General features: G+C 37.7%; 1 protein-coding gene across 1 annotated transcript in view; it reads right to left on the reverse strand.

Annotated features, from left to right (window-relative positions):
• SMPX (small muscle protein X-linked) overlaps nt 1-18874 on the reverse strand; it is a 39249-nt gene extending 20375 nt beyond the window's left edge. The window contains exons 1-3 of the mRNA XM_052673783.1: nt 18809-18874; nt 14266-14355; nt 10463-10613 (exon numbers count right to left, since the gene is read on the reverse strand). Coding sequence (XP_052529743.1) covers nt 10476-10613; nt 14266-14355; nt 18809-18847 — 267 coding nt within the window. The 5' untranslated portion in view covers nt 18848-18874 and the 3' untranslated portion in view covers nt 10463-10475. The remainder of the gene's footprint in view (nt 1-10462; nt 10614-14265; nt 14356-18808) is intronic.
• Between the last annotated feature and the right edge of the window lie 4507 nt (nt 18875-23381).

Below are 23381 nucleotides of genomic sequence, written 5' to 3' on the forward strand. Positions count from 1 at the left end.
TCATGTTATCCTGTGGCTCAGCAAGCTGACAAGCAGCTGAGTTGTGTTTTTTTGCCAGGATCAGCCTCTTATTCACTTCAAAAGAAAAGCAAAGCATGTACATCTTCACAGAGGTTTCTACTGATTTGTCAAAGACTGAGAAACATGCACATGCTCATCAATGACACTCAGGTGTTGACTACTGGTGTGTTTAACTAAGTTGACAGACAAGTGATTTGCTCCAGAAGTAATTTTTCAAACAACTAATAGCAAATCCAAGACATGCAGTTAAGCATAGAAGAAAAATGAGAAAAGCATATGCAGAGTGGAAGACACTGAAATTCTATGTCTAATTTGATACTTTTTGCATTATGGGCTTAAACTTTTTTTTTTTTTTTTTTTTTTTTTTTTTTTTTTAAGAGTGTCACATACGTTCATCTGAATTAACTTTATTGTCAGCAAATGGGCCTGAAAAAAGTGAACATGCCTCTTGTCTTCACAGAGAGAGCATTTCTTAAGAAAAGCAGAAAAAGTTTTTGGTTTTGTTTTTTTTCAAACATAAAAGCTTCCATTCAAACCCTGAAGAGATCAATTTAACTATTTTCAGACAAAACAAGTGTATGGGAACTACTGAGTCACAGCCTGAACCTCTGACTGATCACCTGAGGCGAGCCATGAGTCAGCCAGAGGAGCACAGGTGAAGGCAATTCACCTGTGCTGCCGGAAGGGGTGGAGCCTGGCTGCACCCCTCCAAGACCTATTTAAGAGCTGGCTACCCATGGGGAAGGATCTCTTTTGGAGATTGCCTCAGTTGGTGTTTTGTGGTGAGCCCAGCTGAAGGGTAAGCCTTCCATTTTATTCTCTTTTGTTGTCATGGTCCACTTTGCCTAGCTCTCTTGATTATATCATGGTTGTAACATCTTGATATCCATTGATTATACAAGACTTAGAAATTCAAATGTATAAGATTAAAAATCCTTAGTTAAATGCTCTGTAAGCAGAGGTTATTCTCTATCCTGGTCTTTGACAACAATTAGAAGGCTGTTGCACTTAAGAACGGTGTGATTTGTAAATACAGAAACAACTGGAGTCTTGCTTTTTCTTCCATTCTGCCTATTTAAGCTCAAAAATTTTGTTTGAACTCTTCATACTTGTATTTTATTCCATTTCAGTATGCAAATTGTATCTCTATAAAAGCTGCATCTTTCAAAGCCTTGAAATAACACCATCTAGCTACTATCATCATATTTTTCCTTTAGAACAGGTATGTTTTGGCTATGATGCTGTGATGTTTCCTCAGCAAAAGCAATGTTGCCTACCTGCTCTCTGCCTGTGTACACCACTGCTGTCTCTGCTGTCAAAATGTGCTCATGCAACTGCTGACACAGGTCAATTAGCCCATCGCTCCCTGGGCTCATTTGCAAGCAAACTGGGCAAGTGTGGTTATTACCCACTTCTTCTGTAAGTGCATTCCCAATTGTGGCTATTGTTCACACTGTTATTACATTGCTGTGCTGTGAAAGGCTCTGGAAGGCCACATAGGGGTAACAGCAATTTCTAGACAAGGTTCACTCCAAGGCAGCAAACAGGAACAGAGACCTGGGAGAATGAAAAGCTGAAGGACTCAATTTATTTTTTAATCAATTGAATAACTGTGTTATTAAATTAAAAGCAGTGCTATGGCAATTTTGCCAAAGTGGGGGTGTGAGGTCTGAGCACCATGTCAGAGGGTTTTATTCTGCTTCTATTGAATACATGTCTGTATATGGAGCTCAACCATTTGTGGTAAGAAACAAAACACAGGCTCAATAATTAAACCACAAAATAGAATAACAAGAAAACCAAAGTTTATACTCATTTTCACGTTTAAGTAAAGGTTAGTTCAGCTGAGTTTCCTTTCAAGTAGCTCCAAGCTGCTGCAAATCAAATGTGAGAAATACATATGACTCATAGGAAATCCTTATTTATGCTGTGTAGTTTGTTTTTCTAGTGCGTGGAAATACATTGTATTGAGACTGTTGTTGCTGATCAAATGGGAATTAGGAGTTCAAAATTGAGACATATAGTGTCAAAAAAAGCCCCACCAAAATCACAACAGACATTTACAGAATAATATTTCCTCAGTAGTGCTGCCCAATGGCCAACAGATGTTGGAATCACTGTCATGGTGATCTCTACCTATAGCTGCCATCACATGATGCTTTTTTTTTTTTTCCAAGAAGGAATTTTCAACCAAATGTAGAAAAGATGTAGATTTGGTACTAAAAAGCTCCCTTTTCAAAACAAGGCACATGAAGAGCAATTTAGTGACTGAAGCAAGCCCAATCTTAAGTATAAAAAATGGCCCATGACACTTGTGGTTGGTCTGCTCCCAGATATGGATGACAAGGCTCACACAATATCGAGCCAAAATCCTGTGTAAGATGACAGAAACTCCAAAGCACGTTGATATAGTAATTTATGCAGTTCTTGAGCACAAGGCTATGAAAATGTAATTAGGTAGTCTCTTATCAAATGAAATGAATAAAAACTATAAAACAAAATGATGAGGCACTAAATTTAGAAGAAAATTCATTTGATTATCACATCAGAGCCACGATATTTCAGATCATACTGTCAGCTTAATTGGCTACAATTTATGTAGGTTTGATAAAACCAGCTGAGCTGTTAATAATGTAGGAAGTTGTGCTTCATGTATTCGAAAGCAGTTAGCCTTTTTGCTCTGACAGAGAAACTTGAAAACCCTTGTGCTGAACACATTGTGAACTGTGTAAGATTAGTAACTGGAATTATTTGTTATTTTGGGTTCCTGATGATGCCTGTCATCACAATGTCTGAGGACTCAACACATACCGAAAGCTGACAGGAGAGTTTCCACTTGTATTTCCTTCATCTCATTTGTAAATCTTTCATAGTGCTTGGTACCATCTCTTTCCTGCTGTCCAAATGGTTTCTAACGCACATAGATCCCAACTAGCCCTGTACTGCCTCCTGCATGCATGCCTCAAAGAAGATGCCATTTGAGTCATAGGGAGTTTTAGGGATTTCTGACTTCCTATCTGGGATTTCTGGGAGGAATGCATTCCAGTTGTACTTTTAAATTCTGCAATTCATTCATAATACCTTTTACTACATATAGCCATGATAAACAAGAAAAAGCCTGCTAACTGTATCCCATCTTCAGGCTTCACTGATTCCTTCACATTCAACATCTTTAGGAAGCTTCTTGCCTTTAGAAGCTTAATTTAAGAAGTGTGGACCCAACGACAGTGTCCAACTGAGAAATTCACTGAGAAGTTTAGTTCTTACAAAATCTGTCAAGAGCAGCACTGGTGGAAGTGCAGGGGGTTCTCTGTTAAAGAGTCTGACGATGAAAGTACAGGGCTAACTAATCAACAGAGTGATTATAGGAAGGCATCTAGTAATAACATAGGTTATACGAAATAGGTTCAGATTGCTAAGCAAATACATAGGTCTCTCTGAAAGTAATGCCTCCTATTTATTTCCATGGGAACTAAAACACATCCAAAGAGCATAATAACACTGTTTGAAAGATCAAATTTTCAGCTACAAAACACAAATTTTCAACATAGTCACCACCCGGATCCAATTCATATAGATCAGCTGTTTGAGATGCTCTTCATTTTGTAGTGTGTCAGCTGTGTGTGGCCATCTGGAGCATGGCTTGCCTTTCTTTTGCATTGCTGTTGCCACTGGTGAAACACACCACCCATTGTCTCACTGTGCTCATGTCCACTGGTTGGTCTCCAGAAACATTCAGCAAGTGCTGATGAATGTCAGTGGGTGCCATTTTTTCTGCATAGAGGAATTCAGTGACACACCTTTGCTTCATATGCACTTCCACATCAGACTCCATTTTGTCAAACTGTCCCTCTACTGCCATCTGTTGCATGGCAACAAAATGCAATGGGATATTGGTGGGAAGGTTCAGCCTCTGCTGCCATACCATGAACACTCACCTCTGGCATAGTGGAGCAACATAACAAAATAGAAGGCGTTACTTTTAGAGCAGCCCTCTGGTGCCTTTCTCTCATTTTGAAGACTAATGGCTCTCATCTGTGAAAGGAGCAGAGATTTTCAGGACCACCTTGCTAATGTGAGAGGTACTTTCTTACTTCAAAGTCATTAATGGGTCGATGCAAGAGATTCAACAAAGAAATTTCTTCTGTATATTAGTTGAGGTCTGTTGACCTCCACATGTCTGCAGACTCTCAGAGGGAGCCCTGAACACAGCAATGGCAGAGTAGTAAATAATATGGTCACATTCTAAAAATTAATAGAGACTTCCTGCCACACTCAGACCCATGGGAAAAATGAGAGCTCTTTGGGTTACTACTTTGTGCTTGTCTCTTCCAGTAATAAAACACTCTGCTTGAAGACACAACTTGGCACAGAAATGTTTTGCATATTTTATGCTCTGAAAAAAAATTCAAGTATCCATTCTTGTAGTTTCCTTTGGAGCAAAATGCTTTTTGATTTAACAGTGTTTGCTTTGAAGCTGTTAGTTTTCAAAACTACAAAACACAATAATTTTCTGTGTAACAACTTCATATGGAAGTATTTGTTGTTCTTTAGAGCGTGTCTTGTTCTTTGCTCTACAAATACAGACCTTTAAGCTATCCAAGGCATTTAGAAAGCAGAGTCTCTCCAGCCAGTTTTCCTGCTCACTTCCACCATTTAATAAGTGAACATGAAGGCAACCTCTAGTTGATTTGCAAAGGCCTGAAGAATATCATGCTGAGGCTTGCAGCATTTCAGCAGTGGTAGCGAACAGACTTGGTTTCCAATGGACAGCTGAAGGGATTAACTCAATTTTTACTTTAAAACCCAGAAACACTGGGAAACAAAACGTGAGTAACTTTTTTTCTTTTTTTTTTTTAATACAGCTCCTCTAAAATGGAATTGTTTCCTGGGATCCCAGTTTTCTCTCTTAAAAGAAATCTATAGGTCTTCTATTTTAAAGTTTGAAAGAATGAAATAAATAGACTTGTAGTAGTTTAACCATGTTCTTTTGGTCTACCTGAGCACAGAAGTAAGACACAATCACTGAAAAGTGTATCAAAACAGTGACATAAAGAGAAGTACATAACAGCTTTCAGCTGAGATGCATCCTAAATGTAGTATGTAGCATGAAGCTGTAATTAACATCCATAGTACTCAGTGGGAAAAATTATAATGTGTAATTTTAGCTCAGAGTAATTGACTTTTTTTGTAAATAATTAATAGCAACACCAAGGAAAGTCTTTTAAGTATGGATATAAGAGCTCTATCCTCTAAGGGACTTCTGTTTTTTTTTCCCTTCCTCTCTCTTTCTTCTTTAAGTGATGCCAATCTGCATAGCTGCTCTGCTGACAAGAGTCCTCATTTTTTTGTGAGGCAAATTATTCTGATATGTTGCAAGGATTGCAAAGTCTAAGCTACCCTGGGAAGTTCTTGCTTGCTGTTTGTTCCTTGAGAACTCACTTGCTTCTGTACCTGACAATAGAACTAGTGCTCATTTGGCAGTTAAGCCACTCTCCCAGAATTCCAGACAAGGGATAATCTACGAGTACCAGCTGTGTGCTTCTCACACCTCAAATAAGACAGGCACCCTGTTAGAAACAGCCCTGACATGGCTTAGCAACCGTGTCTGACCAGACTCTGAGTAGGGATGTGATTGGGATTGCAGTGAGAGCTTTCCCCAAACATGTCCAGAAAGGAATGCCAGCAGTGCTGCCTGTATGTCCATGACAAGGAATTTTTTATTTTATTTATTATTTTGTTTTGTAACTTCAAGGCAGTAAATTTCCCTTTTTTCCCTTTTGAGAAATTGATTCAGTAGCTGTATAAAAATCTACTTCAAGAGAAAAGACTGGACCACATTAGCTGATGGCTTGGGCCCTTTGAAACTACAGCCCAGCATTCAGACTCCATGGTTCTTCAAGGTACTCATACAAGTGCTTGTTACATAAACATCCACTTTTTAGGACACAAAACACAAAGCAGAATAGAATGTAGAAAGAACCCAAATATTCTATATTCTATGCCTTCAAGTAATATACACTCTATTTAGGAGAAATGACAATTTGTGCTGTCATATTTCCATTTGCAATCACTATGCTAGTTACCTTATGAGGTATAACCACAATCAGTAACGAATCACAGCCATAGCAGGCTCCATTTATTAGAAATTAAATGCTTCGTAGCATGGCTTAACTCAGCAAGACATATACTTAGCTGATTAGTGTGTGTTATTATGCTGTGATTCTATTCTGTGTATGTTTCATTCTTGTGCATGTAAAAATGGGTATGTGGAAGGGGAACAGCAAAAAAAATTGCAGGTGAGAAAAGGAAAGTGAATCATATTTGTATAATAAAACTAGTCGCATCAAACAACATTTACAGTTCTGTGGAAAAAAAAATATTATAACAAAGCAGAGTATTCTAATGGGCTATTTATAGGTGATAGATCAGCAGTAAGAGATGACTACAGGAATATCTTAACTAATAAGCACTCTGTGACCTTCACTGGATCCAGCTTTATGACACCTTACTAATTATATCCATCCCACAAACTGTTAAGACTCACAGCTATGATTGCAATTTCTCCATATTTCCAAGTTTGGTGAAAGAGTAAAACCAAAGATATTTAACTGAAGTTACTTTAAAGTACAAATTTTGCAGGATTAAATTTGTAAATAATGGACCAACCTACTGTTCTTTAGTTCTTTATTTTTGTTGATGAGTTTGCAGTATAAAACTGAGCACAACATGGATCAAAATTTAAACAAAATCAATTATACTGACTCACCATTTACTGAAACTATGCCTTGGGAAATGACAGTATTAGAAGGAAGTGTTAGAAATAATTGTTGTAGTTATGAAACTTCTGGTATTTTTGATACATTTCTGTATGTTTTTGATACTTTTATGATATTGCATTATATAATTACAATGTAATGGAAACTATCTAGAGAATTTGGAATTATTATACTAGCTTCAGTGGTTATCTACAGAGTACCATGAGAAACATAAAAATACTAATTAAGGAAAATCCCTCAACTGTGAATATCTGAAGAGTTTATTGTACTAATGTGAGAGATAATTCATTTCCAAACTATGAAAGCCAAGCAGTGTACCCATTTATCACTATGCACTCTGAACAGACATATTCTTTTGACCAATCAGTGTACCATTCTGTAGAGAGCACCACATCCAAATGATGGTCAGTAACCTCTTCTTGGCCATGAAGCAAAGTATGAGGCAGATGTGAATGTGAACTTCTCACAAATACAGATAATCTTCACTAGCTTGAAATAGTCAGCCATAAAACAATTCAGTGATTGCCTCATATTTTATATGAGATTGCAGGACATGACTAAAACAACTGAACATATGAATATCTTATATGGGGCATTATCCTTAGATTTAGTACCTTTCCAGGCCACTGGATGTGGCATACAGTTGATTTGCATTTCAATATCATGTAGAATTCATGCATACACTTAGTTCAGCACTGCAATCAAAACCAAACTCCTAATCTTCAGTGAGTGCTGTGCCTGAAAGTCTTCTAGAAGTTATCATTTTAGAAATGATCTGTGACTTTACTATCCATACTCTAGAAAGTGGTATTTTTCACAGTAGTCAGATAAATACGTAAATGGCGATCATATTTAGCATCACTGCAGTAGTATCTGGAATCAAAAACAACCAGCAGTTTCTCTCTTGGGAGAGATACCTTTAATCAACTGCTTCCCCTTGCAAAGGTAAATAGTTAATGGCTGGACATGTGTAACTTCTGATCACCTCCTGCTACCAACAGGACTATGTCATTTCACACAGCCATTCCCTCTTGAAATCCTTCTGTACTTCAGGGCCCCCTTTACCCTTTACTCCTTTCTGCCCTCCCCACAAGCAATGTGATCTGCCTTCCCATTTGTGTTACCATCAGAACGTGGTAAGCAATGCAACATCAAAAGAAGCATGGAGAAGGAAATGACTTCATAATGACCTCACAGCTTTCTGGATGCCTTTTACTTGTTTTACTTTTAAGTGAACGGTTGAACTGTGGGTGATCTTGTAGGTCTTTTCCAACTTTGGTAATTCTATGATTCTATTATTCTACTTTACTGACCTTCCTGTCAAAATCTTTTCTGTATAGGAAATGTCTATGCATGCTCTAATTGTTACTTTCAGATGCTCCGTAAGCTAGTAATAAAATTACAATTTTAAATACTGAAAACAACAATTGTCTTAGACAAAACATGGAGTCACATTTCTATATAAATACCTCTTATAGAGAGAAAAAATCTTTAAAGCCTGGCATTAAAAATTCATATTTCTCTGGGCACTCCTTTAGTGTGATGACTACAATGTTACATTTTACAAAATGTTAGTTTTCCTTTTCCCAGGTTTCCCAAAGAGAAAGGCTGTTATTTCTTTTAAAATAACAGGCACGTTGTGACACAGCAGGGTAAAAGCAAGAAAAAAACTAAACACATTTTCCTTTTAAATGGCATATTTATAGTGTACATTAAAAAAGTATATTAATGCTGCAGAGCATGTTGAGACAATTCACTCAGATTATAAGCCATTTCCTTTAAGATCACTGGACCGTAGCACTTCTGCGTTCACAAAATCTTTCTGCATTGCTTTTTGTTTTGTTTTGTTTTAATGTTTATGTGCAGTAAATTCCAGATGATGTTCTTTTACTCAGCTTAGCTCTTTTGTTTCTCTTCATGATAAAAAGGACTTGTGTCAATAGCCACAGCTGGCAATTCAGATGACTACAATCTGACACAAGTATCTTACCGTCTTCAGTTATTTTTGATTGAAACTCCTCTGTAAAGCGGAACATTCATCATAACTGCCTGATATATCTTTATTGACTAAGGCTTGTCAAAGAAAATCAGATGATGACTTCAGGGATGGAAATGACCTTTTCTTTTCTTTTTTTTTTTTTTCTTCCTGTGGCTCAGAACGTAGAACAGAGATTTATTGGCTTTATTTGAAATCAGGTGCAAATAATTCAGAAATCTGTGTTAATGCGCAAGGTTAGGGTAACCCCAAATATGAATACAGGCTGGGCAATAAGTGAAAGAGTAACACTGCAGAGCTGTACATGGAGTTACAGATGGACAAAATGTTCAACACGAACTGGCAATGTATGCCTGAAGACCAGAGAGCAAACCTTACCAATAGAAGTATAGCTAGCAGGGCAAAGAAGGTGATTCTCCCCCTCTGCTCCACTTCCATGAGACTCCACCTGCAGTACTATGTTCAGCCCTGGGGAGTGAGTGCATCCACAGATATGATCAGAGGACTGGAACATCTCTTCTATGAAGACATGCTGAGAGGATTTGGGTTATTCGACCTATAGTAGAGAAGGCCAAGGTACACCTTCAGGTAGTTTCCAGTACCTAAAGAAGGCCTACGGGAAAAGACGGGGAGGGACTCTTCATTGAGGAGTATTGTGATAGGATAAGGAGTGATGGCTTTTAACTAAAAGAATGTTGATTTAGATTAAATGCTAAGAAGAAATTACTAACTCAGAGGATTGTGATGCATCAGAACAAGTTGCCCAGAGAAGCCGTGGATTCCCTATTCAAGACCAGGTTAGATAGAGCTTTGGGCAATCTGGTGTAGTGAAAGTGTGTGTCCCTGTTCATGGCAGAGGGGTTGGAACAGGATGATTTTCAGGTATTTTCCAAACCAAACCATTCTACTGCAATTCTATTCTATGATTCTAAAGTGATGAATATAACCAAGATGAATTATGAGTTGTGATGCTGATCAGATTAGCACCTCAATCCGTAGTATCTGGTGCTGTCTGTAGTAACTGAGAGTCCCTCTTTGGTCTCCAGCTGTCACTCCAGAGGAGCAAAGATCTTCTTGAGGTCCCACATCATATTTCTGAGCACCAGATAGCTATGTTGCATGATCTTGGATGCCATAAATGGCACTGGGTGCATTTGTGTGACAAAATGATTGGAGGCACTAGTACATTAGTTTTGAATTACGTAAATAAAATTATATCCAATCTCTAGTGTTCTGAAGGAGCTTTTTAAAAATACTGACCTACTTCTCCATCATTTTAACATATTTATTTGCATTATAATACATTTATTTGTAGTTAGAGTGTACAGATCTTGTACTCCATAAAATTGGAACTTGTGCTTGTGGAACAAGATGGTATTCTTTAGCTGGCTTCAAAATATTCCTAATAGCAAAACACACTCTTTGTAAGGCAGGTTGAAGTACATCATGTATTATCAGATACAGTCTCCTGCATGCTGCATGTTTGAAATAAAGCAGAATTCCAAGGATTATTTGACCTCTTCTTCTACAAACTGTATTTTATCTTTGAAATATAGGGTGTGATTCCAGGATTTTTGAAATAATTGGAAAGCCATCTTTTGGCATAAAAATGTGTCTAGATCACCCTGCTTTTCCTAGAGCCATGGAAAGAACCTCTCTTACTCACCTGCTTCTTCCAATTACTGCTCAGCTTTGGGGACAAATTTCAGCTCACTCTTTATGTTCTGAATCTCTGACAAGTTGACAGCAGGACCTGGAAGTTTTACAGCTCCTGGGAGATGCTTCTTGTCTTTCTCCTCTTCTGTAGCAGGTACACTCTGCACAAAAGGATATCAGTCACCTTGCTGCTGCAATAGAAAGCTCTTGAGCTTAAGCACAGGTCAGTTATTTGGGAAACAGTAAAGGATGATATTATACTAACTGCAATCACAATGAAAATACTAGAAGGGGAGGAGGGTGGGAAGAGATGGATTATTTTGTTGGTTGTTGTTTTGAATTTCCAAATGCATTTTGGAAAAAATGGTCAGTGCAGAGGAATGTGGATCTTTCTGTAAATGGACAGGAATTTACACTGTCAGCTTGTTAGCATAAAAGCAAAAGAATATTAAAAGCAACTGCAGATCTTTGATTTTGGGGGGAAAAAAAGGATAAGGAATCATTTTTATTATCCATTTTCTTACAGTCTCATAGTTGCTGGCCTCCTGGATAGGAAAAACATCATACGTTTCCTCAGATTTGGAAATCAACTATATCAACAGTAAGCTATCCCCAAAAGCTCTGTCCAGTCTCAGCTTGAGTTGATGTTTAATTTTTCTGAAGGGTTTTTTGCCACTTTATGTTTGAAATGGAGTCGCGCCTAACGGCTATTTTGCTGACACTGCAAAAATACAGGCTAAATAGCAGCATTAACGCAATAGCAAATAGAGCAAATATTCCTGATGGACCTGATAGCATTTCACCCCTCAGTGGTTCTTCCACTGTACTATTGTTCCTCAGTGAGGTAGAGCATGTATTTCAGACAATTTCTATTCTATACTGAGCAATTTTTTGAAGGTGTAGCTTTCCAGTAGGGAGTTTAAGGTTTATCCAGCCTGTTCTATATTTTATAGACTGAACACATAGAGGGAATCAGGTAGAATCAGAGGTGAATGAATACTTTACTGCAAATAATTTCACAAATCATTTTTTCTTTTTAAATTACTCTTGGATGGGCTTTTTGGACTTTGAAATTAATTCAGTATTTATATTTATTAGCCCGTGATCAGTCAATTCCTAACATGTAATTTCATTTTTAAAATTTCAGAGTTATTTGTTAATTATTATTGGCCAGTAAAATCCATTTATGATTAAGGGACTACATACCAATTAGGAAGCACAATTCTACAATGTTAAGTAGCAAATAAACAAATTAAAAGCAAATAAGCAAATAAAAGGAATTTTAGAAAACCAGGTTTCTTTTTATGTGGTATCCTCTATTCTGTTGTGGTTGTGTTTTTTTTTGTTTTTTTTTTTTTTTGTTTGGTTTTGTTTTTTTGTTCATTTTTTTTTTATCTGAGCCTCTTAGAGATCACCATATAAAAGAAAACTGGAGCAATTATATTGCTTGGCTTAGTAGATTTTTACTATCTTTTCCCATTTTTTTAGTTAATGTGGTATTAGTTATTGCAAGCTACCATTTTTTGTTTTGGTCATTTAAGATCCCAGTCAGTAGTCCAGCCCCAGATACTACATGAACTGTTTAGTATCTTGCTTATGATCTAACATCTGGGAAAAAAACTCAGCAGGAGAATAATTAAATTGACACAGAAATTGTTGGGAGAGATGCACAAAATTGTATCAGTTAAAGGTGCCATGAGCTTGTTTTGCTTCCTTTCACAGCTATACTGCACAGCTTGCTAATTTGAAAAAACTCATAAGACAGTAGCTACTAGCTACTAGCTACTGTCCTGAAAACCACAGTTCTTACTAGTTCATAGCAGATATACTATAGAGACCATTTCAAGTCATCTCTGCAAAATTCTTCTTTCCATTAGTAAAAATGGTGCACACTGTAAAATGATTTAGATGTATGACAAGAGTTAACAGATACATGCATGGGATTGTTCTGAGTGAAGAAAAGTTGTTTCTTGAAATCCCCACCTTTTTTTTTGTTGTTGTTGTTGTTTTTTTGCATGTCACTAAGGTCTTTCCTTTGACCTTCACAAATATGCATTTCCTTTGGACTATAACAACCCTTTGAGTAAGAGCCAGACTTCTCTCATGTCCTTTGCCAAGGTTTTAAAATGCAGTGAAAAATGCTATTAGCAAAAGACTATTAGCAAAAGATATATTTGTCTAAGGCTGCTCTAAAGACTCATGAGCTATATTGACTGCGAAGATTAACCAGGGGAGAATGCAAAAAGACAAGTTAACTGGTAGCATTTTTATTTTATTCCCATGACAAAAGCTGTTTCTGTAGTCTCTACTTCCATTAGTTTGGATGAATATAAAATCAGGTCCAAGAACTTTCATTTTGTAATGTCTGTCTGGTGTACAGTATTTATGTAATTCTGTAAAGTAAAGCAATACAGAATTATCCAACAAAAATTAATTTTCAGTACCTGTCATTTATTTTATTTCTCACATACTACCATAATTCACTCATACTACATCAGTTTCTGCTTAAAAATATTAATTCCTCACCAATTTAATTACTGTAGAGCAATGTGTTTTTATTTCCTTACAGGATCAGTATGTGCTTAAGGTCACTTTCTCTGTTTTGTATTCTTTTGTTTTAAATCTTCTTAAAAAGAGTTAAATCAGGCTCAATTTGGTAAGAATAATTTTGTATAAACAGAGCAATATTTATATCGAGTATGTTGAAATTCAGAAAAGAAAACTTGTCTCATTTAGGCTGAAAAGGAATTAAGCATTTCTTAACCAAAATTTCCCACTGTGTGTGCTTGTACCGAGTCATAAGCAGCTGAGGATTTGTCCAAAGTGAACCAGGCTGTTGAATGGGGAACGCTCTTTCCAACAACAGCAGCTCTGCTTCAGCCAGTGTGAGCACTAAGTCCTGCCCAAGCTGGCCTGGCTGCATGGGTCAATCTGAGCCCTGCTGTCCATGGCTCCACAGAACATCATTAGTTCTGGCACAGAAGGACCAGTTCTGAGATGGGGATTACACAGCCAGACTATGCCAACTGGCCAAGGAGCAATAGGCAGCCATCCTAACTAATGTATTTTTCATATTTGGAGCATCTCTATCTCTCCACAGTTGGTTTTAGATGCTTAAAAGTTCATGGTAAATAAAATGCTCTAATATCACCCAGAAATATGGCATCTGTGACCCTTGTTGGCTAAGGTATAAATTACACTTCCTGTTATAAATCCAGTGTTAAATGCTCCCTGTAAATTACAGGTGTCAAAACACAGAATTCAGTCTGGCAAGGAGTACTTTCTTCCATCTGCAGGTAAATGGGTTTACAGTTTCTGGTTTTAATTTGCAAACATTTAGTCTTTACACTCCATTTTTATTTGTTGATAAATAATCCAAAAAGCTTTCCAAATGTCAGGTTTGAACTCCTGTCCAATATTGTTAAGGTGTAACAATAAAGTTCACCGCAGGGCAGCAGGTACCAATGGACTCTTCCAAAGCCTTGCTATAACTTTACTTGCTGTATTCCACCAGCTTCAGCCTAGATAAATACTTTTAACGAGGTCCTGATAGCAGATTTCATCCTGTTGTTGAAGTAGTGCTACAGACCCTCAAAATACTTTGAGTTCCTACAGATACCTTGGCAGCAAAAGCTACATTTTTACAAGGTGTTTCATAGGTGATCAGTTACTAGCATGAGTCATTTTCATACATCAGCTGTGGTACCTATGATTGGTAGGTAGTGCTGTAAGATTGATTTAAATGCTTTCTTACATCAGTGTCAGGGACTCCCTTGAAAAAAAGAAGATACCAAAAAGCTCACTTCTTCTTACCTCCTCCACTTCTTCAGGTGTTACTTCTTTTCTTTTATGAGGGTGTCCTGCACCAGGTCTAAAAGCTCCCATGGGGATGTTAATATTAGCCTGTCAGGACGAAATCATAACACTTATAATAATGACTGATATATAGACATGGTTAATGGCAGAACTCTAAAAGGGTGCAACAGGAGCATAGACATTATTGTACAGACATTTGTAACAACACTTTCGTGGGAAAGAGAAACACTTCCATCTCTACGATTCCATGATTCTATTTTGAAGATGGAAAAAACAAAGCTACCCAGACCGGGGTAGGAGGAGCCCCAAAGTGGCCCACTTCTCAAATCAGCCCAATCCTGGTCAAACACATGACAGAGCTTTAGCCCCTGGCTTCAACAGCCTTCCTCCAAATATTACCTGTATGACTAAAGAAATCTGTTTTTTCATCTGTGAGATAAGCTAGTAGCCATAATAATAATGCGGTTTGCAATACATTTTTAAAAATAAAGCCTCCTGGAAGGACAGCTTAGGAAAGAATGGCTAAAATGTATCTGTCCTTGTGTGACCCAGACAGGATCATTTTAAAAGTCGAATGGCGTGATCAACTAAGTGCACAAATTAAGCCTATTCTTATCTCACGATCTCTGAAAAGAAGCTGCTCATAGGAAATGTCATCAAAATATCATGACTCCCACTTCGAAAACCAGCGGGTGAATTGGTAATGCCACTGAGCTGAAGCAGAGAACCTTCACACAGTGAGCTGCTTTATTGTCATTTACCATCTGACTGATTTGCACAAAATGAGGATGAACAATACCATCCTTCTGCTCAAATCATGGTACTGCAGATTGCGCCCAGGTTGGATAACCACAGGAACACAGCCCACAAATGTTCTAGCCATAATTCAGCACCTGATGAATTAAGAATCCAATTGATATGAAATAAGCAGCTTTCTCTTTTTCCATTTTTTTACACTTCTATTTATGCAAGTTGCTGATTCCATTTCAGTGGGGCTTGCAAAGATCTGTAGAGCCATGTATTTTAGAGACAAATAGGGATTCATTTCACATGCTTTTTTGCTGAGCATTAGTTTAGATATTGTGAAACCTTTCGTCTGCACTCATTAAGTTCCCAGGAGACAGGGCATTTTCAGCCTCACAGTACTTAACCCATTATTTCATTTAGCAGTGGAAAAAAACAGCTTTGCTATTTATAATTTTATGCATCTCCCCAGACAGTCTCTGGTACCTCCAGCCAGATGCTTTTTTTGGAATAGGAAACAGCACTTTACAGAGAGTGTGGCCACACAGGTTTGCAGAACTGAATCACCAGAACTATTCCCAGGATGGATCTGTCCTCCTCATTTTTTTGGGGCATCTATTCTTCTTGGACAATAAAAGCATAAAACAGCCTCCTACAAGGCTGACCACAAAACTGTAAATCTTTGTATTTCTTCCTGTGGGGGACAGATGACAACGGTGACTAAAAATGGTTCAGGAAACAAAAGCAAATCGGTAAGTGCCAGACTGCTAATCAAATTAAAGAAGCGATTCTTTGGTCCACTTCAGCATTTTCAGACTGATCTGTGTCACACTGCTGTGGTTTGAACCATTTTTCCTGCAATAAATGCATTCACTTCAGAGTTTAGACAAGATGTATGCAGACACGAAATGGAAGGACTCTGGAAGGACTGTTTGTATTGCAATCAACACAAGTGTATAACTGCACTTTTAAAAATCCTCCTCAGGGCTTTTGCTACCTGGCTGCTGGGATGGAGACACAAGTCTTGGTGACTTCTTTCTTCTCTGACCCCATCCAGTGGAATGCTAAATGGAACATTTTTCATTCCAAACTCTTGAAGCTGTAAATTATAATTGCTGTAGACAGACCTCTGTATGTGCATTACTTATTTTTAATAATACTGATTCTTATTGGGCTTACATCTTTCTTTGTTTCTGGAAAGTGCTTATCACAGTTTGGATGTCATTGCAGTTCTCATAATGAGTAGAAATTTGTCTTAATGCACTCTACTGAGGTCTTCCTGAACACTCTGAAGGGAACACATCTAAAAGTATGTGGCTTCTTTCTGAGAAGCTACATCCAATCTTTGTCTTTCTCAAGGCCACCTTCTAAGTTCTGCTGCAACTAATAACAAGTTTATGAGCTATGAATGAATGTGGAGTATGTGTAAATTAGTTTGGTAAACATTGTGTGTCCCTTGTATTTGTTGGTAATGGTTGTTGCTCATTCAGTAGTAATCAAAAGCCAAAGCCTTGCTTGTATTTTAACCAAAATTGGCTGGGATCATGTTCAGGTATTCAGGAACAAAGGGCTTTGAAACAGTTAGTGAAGCAAACTGGAACCAGTGAAGCACTGGCACAGGTTGCCCAGAGTGGTGGTGGCTGCCCTGTCACTGTACACATCCAAAGTGTGGCTGGATGGGGCTCTGAGCACCTTGATATAGCTGTAGATGTCCCTGTTCATTGCAGGGGAGTTGGACTAGATGGCCTTTAAAGGCCCCTTTCAACTTAAATGATTCTGTGAGAATGAGGGCTTCTCCGAAAGTAATGCTTCCTGTATTATTATGTTGGCACATGACCTTAGATAAATTCTTCACAGTATCATACCAATTCCTACTTGTCCAGAAGCATTACTAAATAAGCTGGAAAGCTCCTTGAACATAAACATGTTCAAGTCAAAAAACAAAACAAAACAAAAAGAGGGGAGGGAAAAAAACTGAATATAACTAAAAAAAAAGAAAAGAAAGAACTAGAAAAAAAAAAAGAGTAGTGTTTGTGGGGAGAATAATTGTCAGCGAGATCTATAAACATCCTTTTATGCACTGAGGGGGAGAGTAAAGGGAAACAAGCAACGAAAGTTACCAGAAGTTAATACATCTTTGGTCCCCTGTGATCCCAAACTACTCTTAGGAACAAGATGTTACTCTTAACATGTCTGTATTTAGTGGCCCTTGGCATGTGATGACTTCAGTGTACATCTTGTACAGTCAGAAAGAAGCTACTCCTGACATGCAGCATCACCAGATAATTCAGTCAGTGAGGTGACATTACATTTCTGTTGTTACAGCACTACGTATATTTTCTACAGGATGTCAGTCCTACTGCAATAACATCTAACAGCAAAGGATCATACATCATATATGAATCACAATGTATGAAAGTAATGTGACGTTTTGAGTTGTGGTTCTCAGAGTGCTCCAAGGGCAACAAGCATCAACTCAAGAGCAAGTCTCCCTGCTGGAGTAACCTTTGATACAATATTTAATAGATTTATTTTAAAGTTTGTACAGTAATTTTCCTAGTGCAAATTACCATTGTAAAAATTAAAGTTTCATAATATATGAAACTCATTGCTTAAACTTAATCCATTTTTAATGGACAAACTAAATTCATTCCTTAAAAACACTTGTACATGCTCATGAAGTTTAAAAGTAAAATGTAAAACATTTTAATCTATGAATTATCTACATTTTTTCATTAATCACATAAATATTTCCATTATCTGTATCTGAGGGATAAAAATCTGAATTACATGAAATCAGTGGCTTCTGATGATTTCAACTGAATTAACTTGCATCTCTTTTCCAGTACATGTGATGATGACCAAAATTAGCATTTTAGTCTCTTTCCACTTTAGTATGCTGTCTAGCCACCAGATAACTAATCCTCTTGATAATTTAGTCCACTAAGTTAGTATTACCTTGGCAAAACAGAGGGTAGGTCAGACTTTAGAAAATCCATTTTATGACTCTTACATATTTTAAAGGGAACCTGAACTTGTGGCAAAAATTTGGTTGCAAGTGCATTTTACAAAATACAAGAACACTGTAAAATTCTGCAGCTCAGGAATTGTTTTTACAAGAATCAATGATAGCGTGAATTAAGTACAGCTTAACTATTTCATGATGACAATGGGCAAATTCTCCAAGTGTTTCTTTTACAACAGTATAACAACCAACTTCATTCTTATGACAATAACCCATTTGAGGAAGTATATGACACATAGGGCTTTTCTAATGAAAATGTAAACTTTTCTCACAATCTATTTATGCTTTAAACAAAATGTTTTCTTAATCAAATATTACCTTTTTTTTTTTTTTTTTTATTGAGGACATTCAGGCATTTAAAAACCTTAATAGTTCTGCTATCCTTTTAGACTAAAGTTTTCCCAAAATTACATTAACTTTATGGAAAAGACAATAGTTGCAATAATTAGTTTTACTCATAATGCTGATCACTTTTGTAGATATATCACCATGTTTTACTTTGCTGGTCCAACAGACATAAGCTAGTGTTGAAAAGGACACATCAGCAAGAAAGTGAGCAAACAGCCTATCTGATTCACTTTTTTTTTCGGCTCACATTGTAAGATCTTGTTCAGGTCAAAATTTTTCAGTACCAAACTTTTAACTCTGAAAGAATAATCCCCATTTAGCACTTCTGCAGGGTTTTGTAGGAGCAAAGCAGTGCAATCTGTCAGACAACAGAGGTTGAGATTTATTATTTATTATATTAGAAACATAAATACTGTCTCTTACCTGAATGGCTTTGACATGTGACGCTGGCTGTTTTGACATTTTTAAGACAGTGTCTTATCCCTGCAAGCAAAATGGGAAAGTGTTACAGGCTGTGACATTCTGATACCTAGGGGAGATAAACTAGAACTTAACCCATGCTGCCTTTTGAGAGGCATCCATTTCACCTGCCCATCTCCTATTTCCGTTTCAGTTTCAGAGTTGCTTAGGTATTCCTTCTGAATATCAAAAGGAGACAGAACACCTGAGCTTCTCCAATTAATCTTTTATAGCCACAAATGGAGTTCTCTCTTTCACATTAAAAACAATAGTGAGTACAGATAAACAATCTCTCAAACCTTAATGGCATCGTAAAATGAGCATGAGCTAAAGGAAGTGTTTGAGAATAAACAATGCATGATTATCACTGACACAGTATGTGTGTAGGAATTATTAGAACTCTAAGTTTAAACCTTCTTTCAAATAAAGCATAACTTGTCACAAAGCATTGATAAATGCAGATATAATCATTTAATTCACACATTGTTGTAATTTCTTCATACGTGCAGACTGAAAATGATGAAACCATCTTGAAAATCAAGATGGTTAAACTACAACTTTCTCTCTAAATATTGCTAGGGCACTAAGCAGCATCTCTTCAAAGTTTTAGATCATTTAGATTTATTAATTTTATTTAGCAATCAGAAAATTTAAAAAAATTTAAAAAACATTTTTCATATAATTTCATGCAAACAGAAATACAGACTGGTACAGAATACTCAATAACAAAAACAAAGATCTAATGAATTTGTAAAGATGAAAAGAAAAAGAAAGAAAGAAGGGAAGGGAAGGGAAGGGAAGGGAAGGGAAGGGCAAAGGGAGAGGGTGGAAGGGGGGAAGGGGGGAAGGAGGGAAGGGGGGAAGGGAAGAAAAGGGGAAGGGGGGAAGGGGAGAGAGGGAAGAGGGAAAGGGGAAGGTGAAGGAAGCAAAGGGGAAGAAAAGAATGAAAAAGAAATTTATTATCCCTTTAATTGAATAACAGTCTCAGCATTTTACTATTTCACTGAGGTTTATTACTTCAATTGGACTAGTCCTTCATCACTATCTCACTATAATGAAAAATAAGAATAGTAATACTAAAAGTTGATCAGTAAATACTTGAAAATCCATCAGAGAACTCAGTGGTAACAACCAAACTGTAACATATTTTGACTACAGTATTTTACCTAACATTGAAAATGAAATATTGAGAATAGTAATAAATGGTATAGGAGAGAATAGTAGAAATACAGTAAGAAATCACAAGTGAGCCAAAGACTTTGTGACTCCAAAGACCATAACTCTCCCATGGAGGCAAGTAACAAATTAAATACCGATCGTTGTAGGTTGCCTTCAGACCAGAGTATCAGTCCGAAGTCATATTCCTTAAGCTGCATGGAAGATTGTTCTTGCATACTCTCTTATCAGCTTTAAATCTGTTCCTAATTCTGAGAACTTAAAATGCAGGTGATCTGCCATTAGAGGTCTCTCTCTGATTGCACACTCAGCTGTATGGGTCGTAGCTCACCCTGAACTCAGAGGATGTAGGCTTCAGATTTAAACAGATGAACTGACATTTGTAAATCAGTAAAAAAATAATCCATCCATACAAATACAAACAGCATGCTTCAAGTGAACCATATATTGTGGCACTATATTGAAATCAGAGATAGTTTAGAAAAGCTCAGAATTCAGTTTGAGGGATGAGATCTTAGTCACTGAAGCTCATAGCAACATTTGCAAAGATTTCAGGAAGCCAAAATTTCAACTGATAGATTTATTGCACTCTCTTTCCTTTTTAAAAGTCCTTGCTATGCATAGAAATAAACATTTTTTTTTATGACTGCCACACAGCTTACACTGATGCATTGTACTGTTAATCAGGAGTTTTATTCCAAAAATAAATACAGAACAACCCACCAGGCTATTGGAAAACAGGGTTCATAATACAGAAAAGTTTAATTATTTTTTCTTATCTTTTCCACTTTCAAATTAGAATGGAAAGATGGAAACAAAAGGGCAGGAAATTAATAGGAACATTTTAAAACACTGCGGGTCTACTTTCTAAACACAGTCACAAAAAAATTCAAGCTAAGGTAAACTCTTCCATCTTGTGTGTCTGCATTGCAGAAACAGTGCCCCACATTTCTGTGGCTACCTTAAACAAATGGGTAGGGACTTACAGGGAATTTCTACTTTAAAAGAAAAGCAATCATGTTCTTCAGTTAGATCCTCTGAGCTTGCAATGATTGCAATCAGACTCCTGTTCCTAAAGACAGACGTATGATACAGTTGTGTAGGACTGCTTTCGGAGGAGGTGATTTTCCTACCAGTTTATGCTGTCCTCATTACTGCTAGAGAAATCAGGACAACAGCACACCACTGAGTAAAAATAGACAATCTTCCCCAGCCCTTTCCCTCACCTGATATTTCCTCCCAAGCAGTACTGACCATCAACCATAGGAAAATAAACCCCACATTACAGATGCATTTACTACTGAAGTAATAATTGTATTCGTATACATGTCTATATTTTTTTCCAGGTGTCTCAGAAAGTTAAGAGTGCTGCACTGACTGATTGACTGATTTTTTCTGTCATTCCACTCCAATCTGCAAACTCAAACAAGTCACTCTCCACAGTCACTTCCACAGCCAAATTTCCCATGTGCAGGCTCAGAGAAGCAGTAAAGGCACACAGCCTTTATGCCCTGGTGCCTTTTGGGCCCCTCCATACCTTACCTCTTACCTTTTATGGTCTGCATGCTGAGCCAAACTTAGGAAGCAGCAGCAACAGATTTCAATTTGGAGCTGTTTAATGCCAGGCAGCCCCTGCAAATTCCTGTGCTTTCTTCACTTCCCAGTGAAAGTAACCACTACATTTTGTAGGCTGACAAAAATCTGTGTTGTGAAAAGATCCTTTAAAAAACAAAGGACCTATCTACTGTCCCTCTGCTAAAAATAATTTCTGACAGGGCTGCAGAAAGATAATGAGCTGACTGATTCAATTTGCTTTAAATGCAATGAGGTATCATAATGCCATCTTTTGTAATCTGCACAAGAGATGCACAGTAGCTTACACACACCAGGAGGGACTCCCCCCAGCTGAATGCTGTCCTTTTCCCCCCTGCTGTACTTACAGCATCAAGCACAAAGGCTATTTTGGACACAGAACCACAGTGCATTATCTTATTAAAAGGCTTAGACAGGAACCACATCATTATGGAACCCAGCTAGCACAAAGAAAGAAAAGAAACCCCCACTTTGCAGCTTCCTGAGTGTTAGTACATGCTGTAAGAAAATGGTGCATTTCCTGTAATGCAGTTCCCACCATCACTATTACCTGTTAAACTAACAGTGAAAGACTACTTCTCTTATTATCAACCCCTCCCATAACATTTCACTATATGTAGCATATAGAAAACAATAAGCATGTACCTATGGACTACAGCATTTAAGCTAATACGGTTGTGCTTCTTATGAGTCAGCAGGCATTTAAATGACAGTTTTAAATCTTTTAAGATCCTCGCAGTAGATGGAGCAATAACTATAATGATCTGTTCTAAATACTGTGCACAAGACATTAAAACAGGCATAAAAACAGTACTACTCGCAGCCAGCCATTAAATAGTTTTCATAAGTCTTTTTTTAATTGACCCCTTCAACATTAGCCTACTTATCTAGTTATATAAGAAAAGTTCCAAACCGTCAAATGAGTACATACACCTTCCGATGGTGAAAGAGGTACCTTCTTCTTCCGGCTGAATTATTGACTGTGATCCGCCAAATGTGTCTGAAACAGCTCTGATGCTTTCAGCCTGGACGGCACCGAGAGCTGCTCCAGGCTGGAGTGGAACTCGGCTGAGAAGCAAAGTGTAAAAGAGAATTCCTGTCATAGCTTCCAGTTGTTCTTCCTAAATATAGCATTTGATTCACCCTGTAACTTGGTCCCCTGTGACACTTGACCATCATAAAACCAGGGCTCAAGTGTCAAGCAGTAGGTGTTGAAGGAACACACCTTTGGGTCCTTTTCATGCCCTCCCTCTCCCTGAGGCACATGATGGTGGGAGGTAGTACACATCTCCTCCAGTGGCGTGTGGGGCAGCACATGCCTCCCTCCCTCCTGCTACATCAGAGAAAGAAATAATTATGAAGACGTAATTATGAAGAACTCACCTCAGTGGGACTATTTAGGGGAGGTGAATGTCACACCAGCATTTGCTATATTGTTGCTGGATTGAGAGCAAACCTGTCCAAGGGTCTTTGCTTGCTGTTCCTGCATGCAGGAAGTCTGTGCTGACGGGAAGGAGAGCTCCTGAATTGGTGAGGCCATGGCTGCTGGTTGTTAAAAGGTAGAGCATACAGATGAAGAAAAGCCAAAGGAAAAGTGTGTGGGAAAGCTCACATAGTTAATAAAAACATGAGAAGTTATTATACAGTTGTGCTCACACTACCTGTGAGTGCTGCAGTCAAGTGAAGGAGACGAGCAAGCCATGCATGGGGCACAGCCTCATTTCCCACTTCTATAAGTGCAGCCTCCTGCCCATTACAGCTTCAGAGG

Source organism: Tympanuchus pallidicinctus, unplaced genomic scaffold (genome assembly GCF_026119805.1).
Source record: "Tympanuchus pallidicinctus isolate F22 unplaced genomic scaffold, pur_lepc_1.0 scaffold14, whole genome shotgun sequence".
NCBI classification, from domain to species: Eukaryota; Metazoa; Chordata; class Aves; order Galliformes; family Phasianidae; genus Tympanuchus; species Tympanuchus pallidicinctus.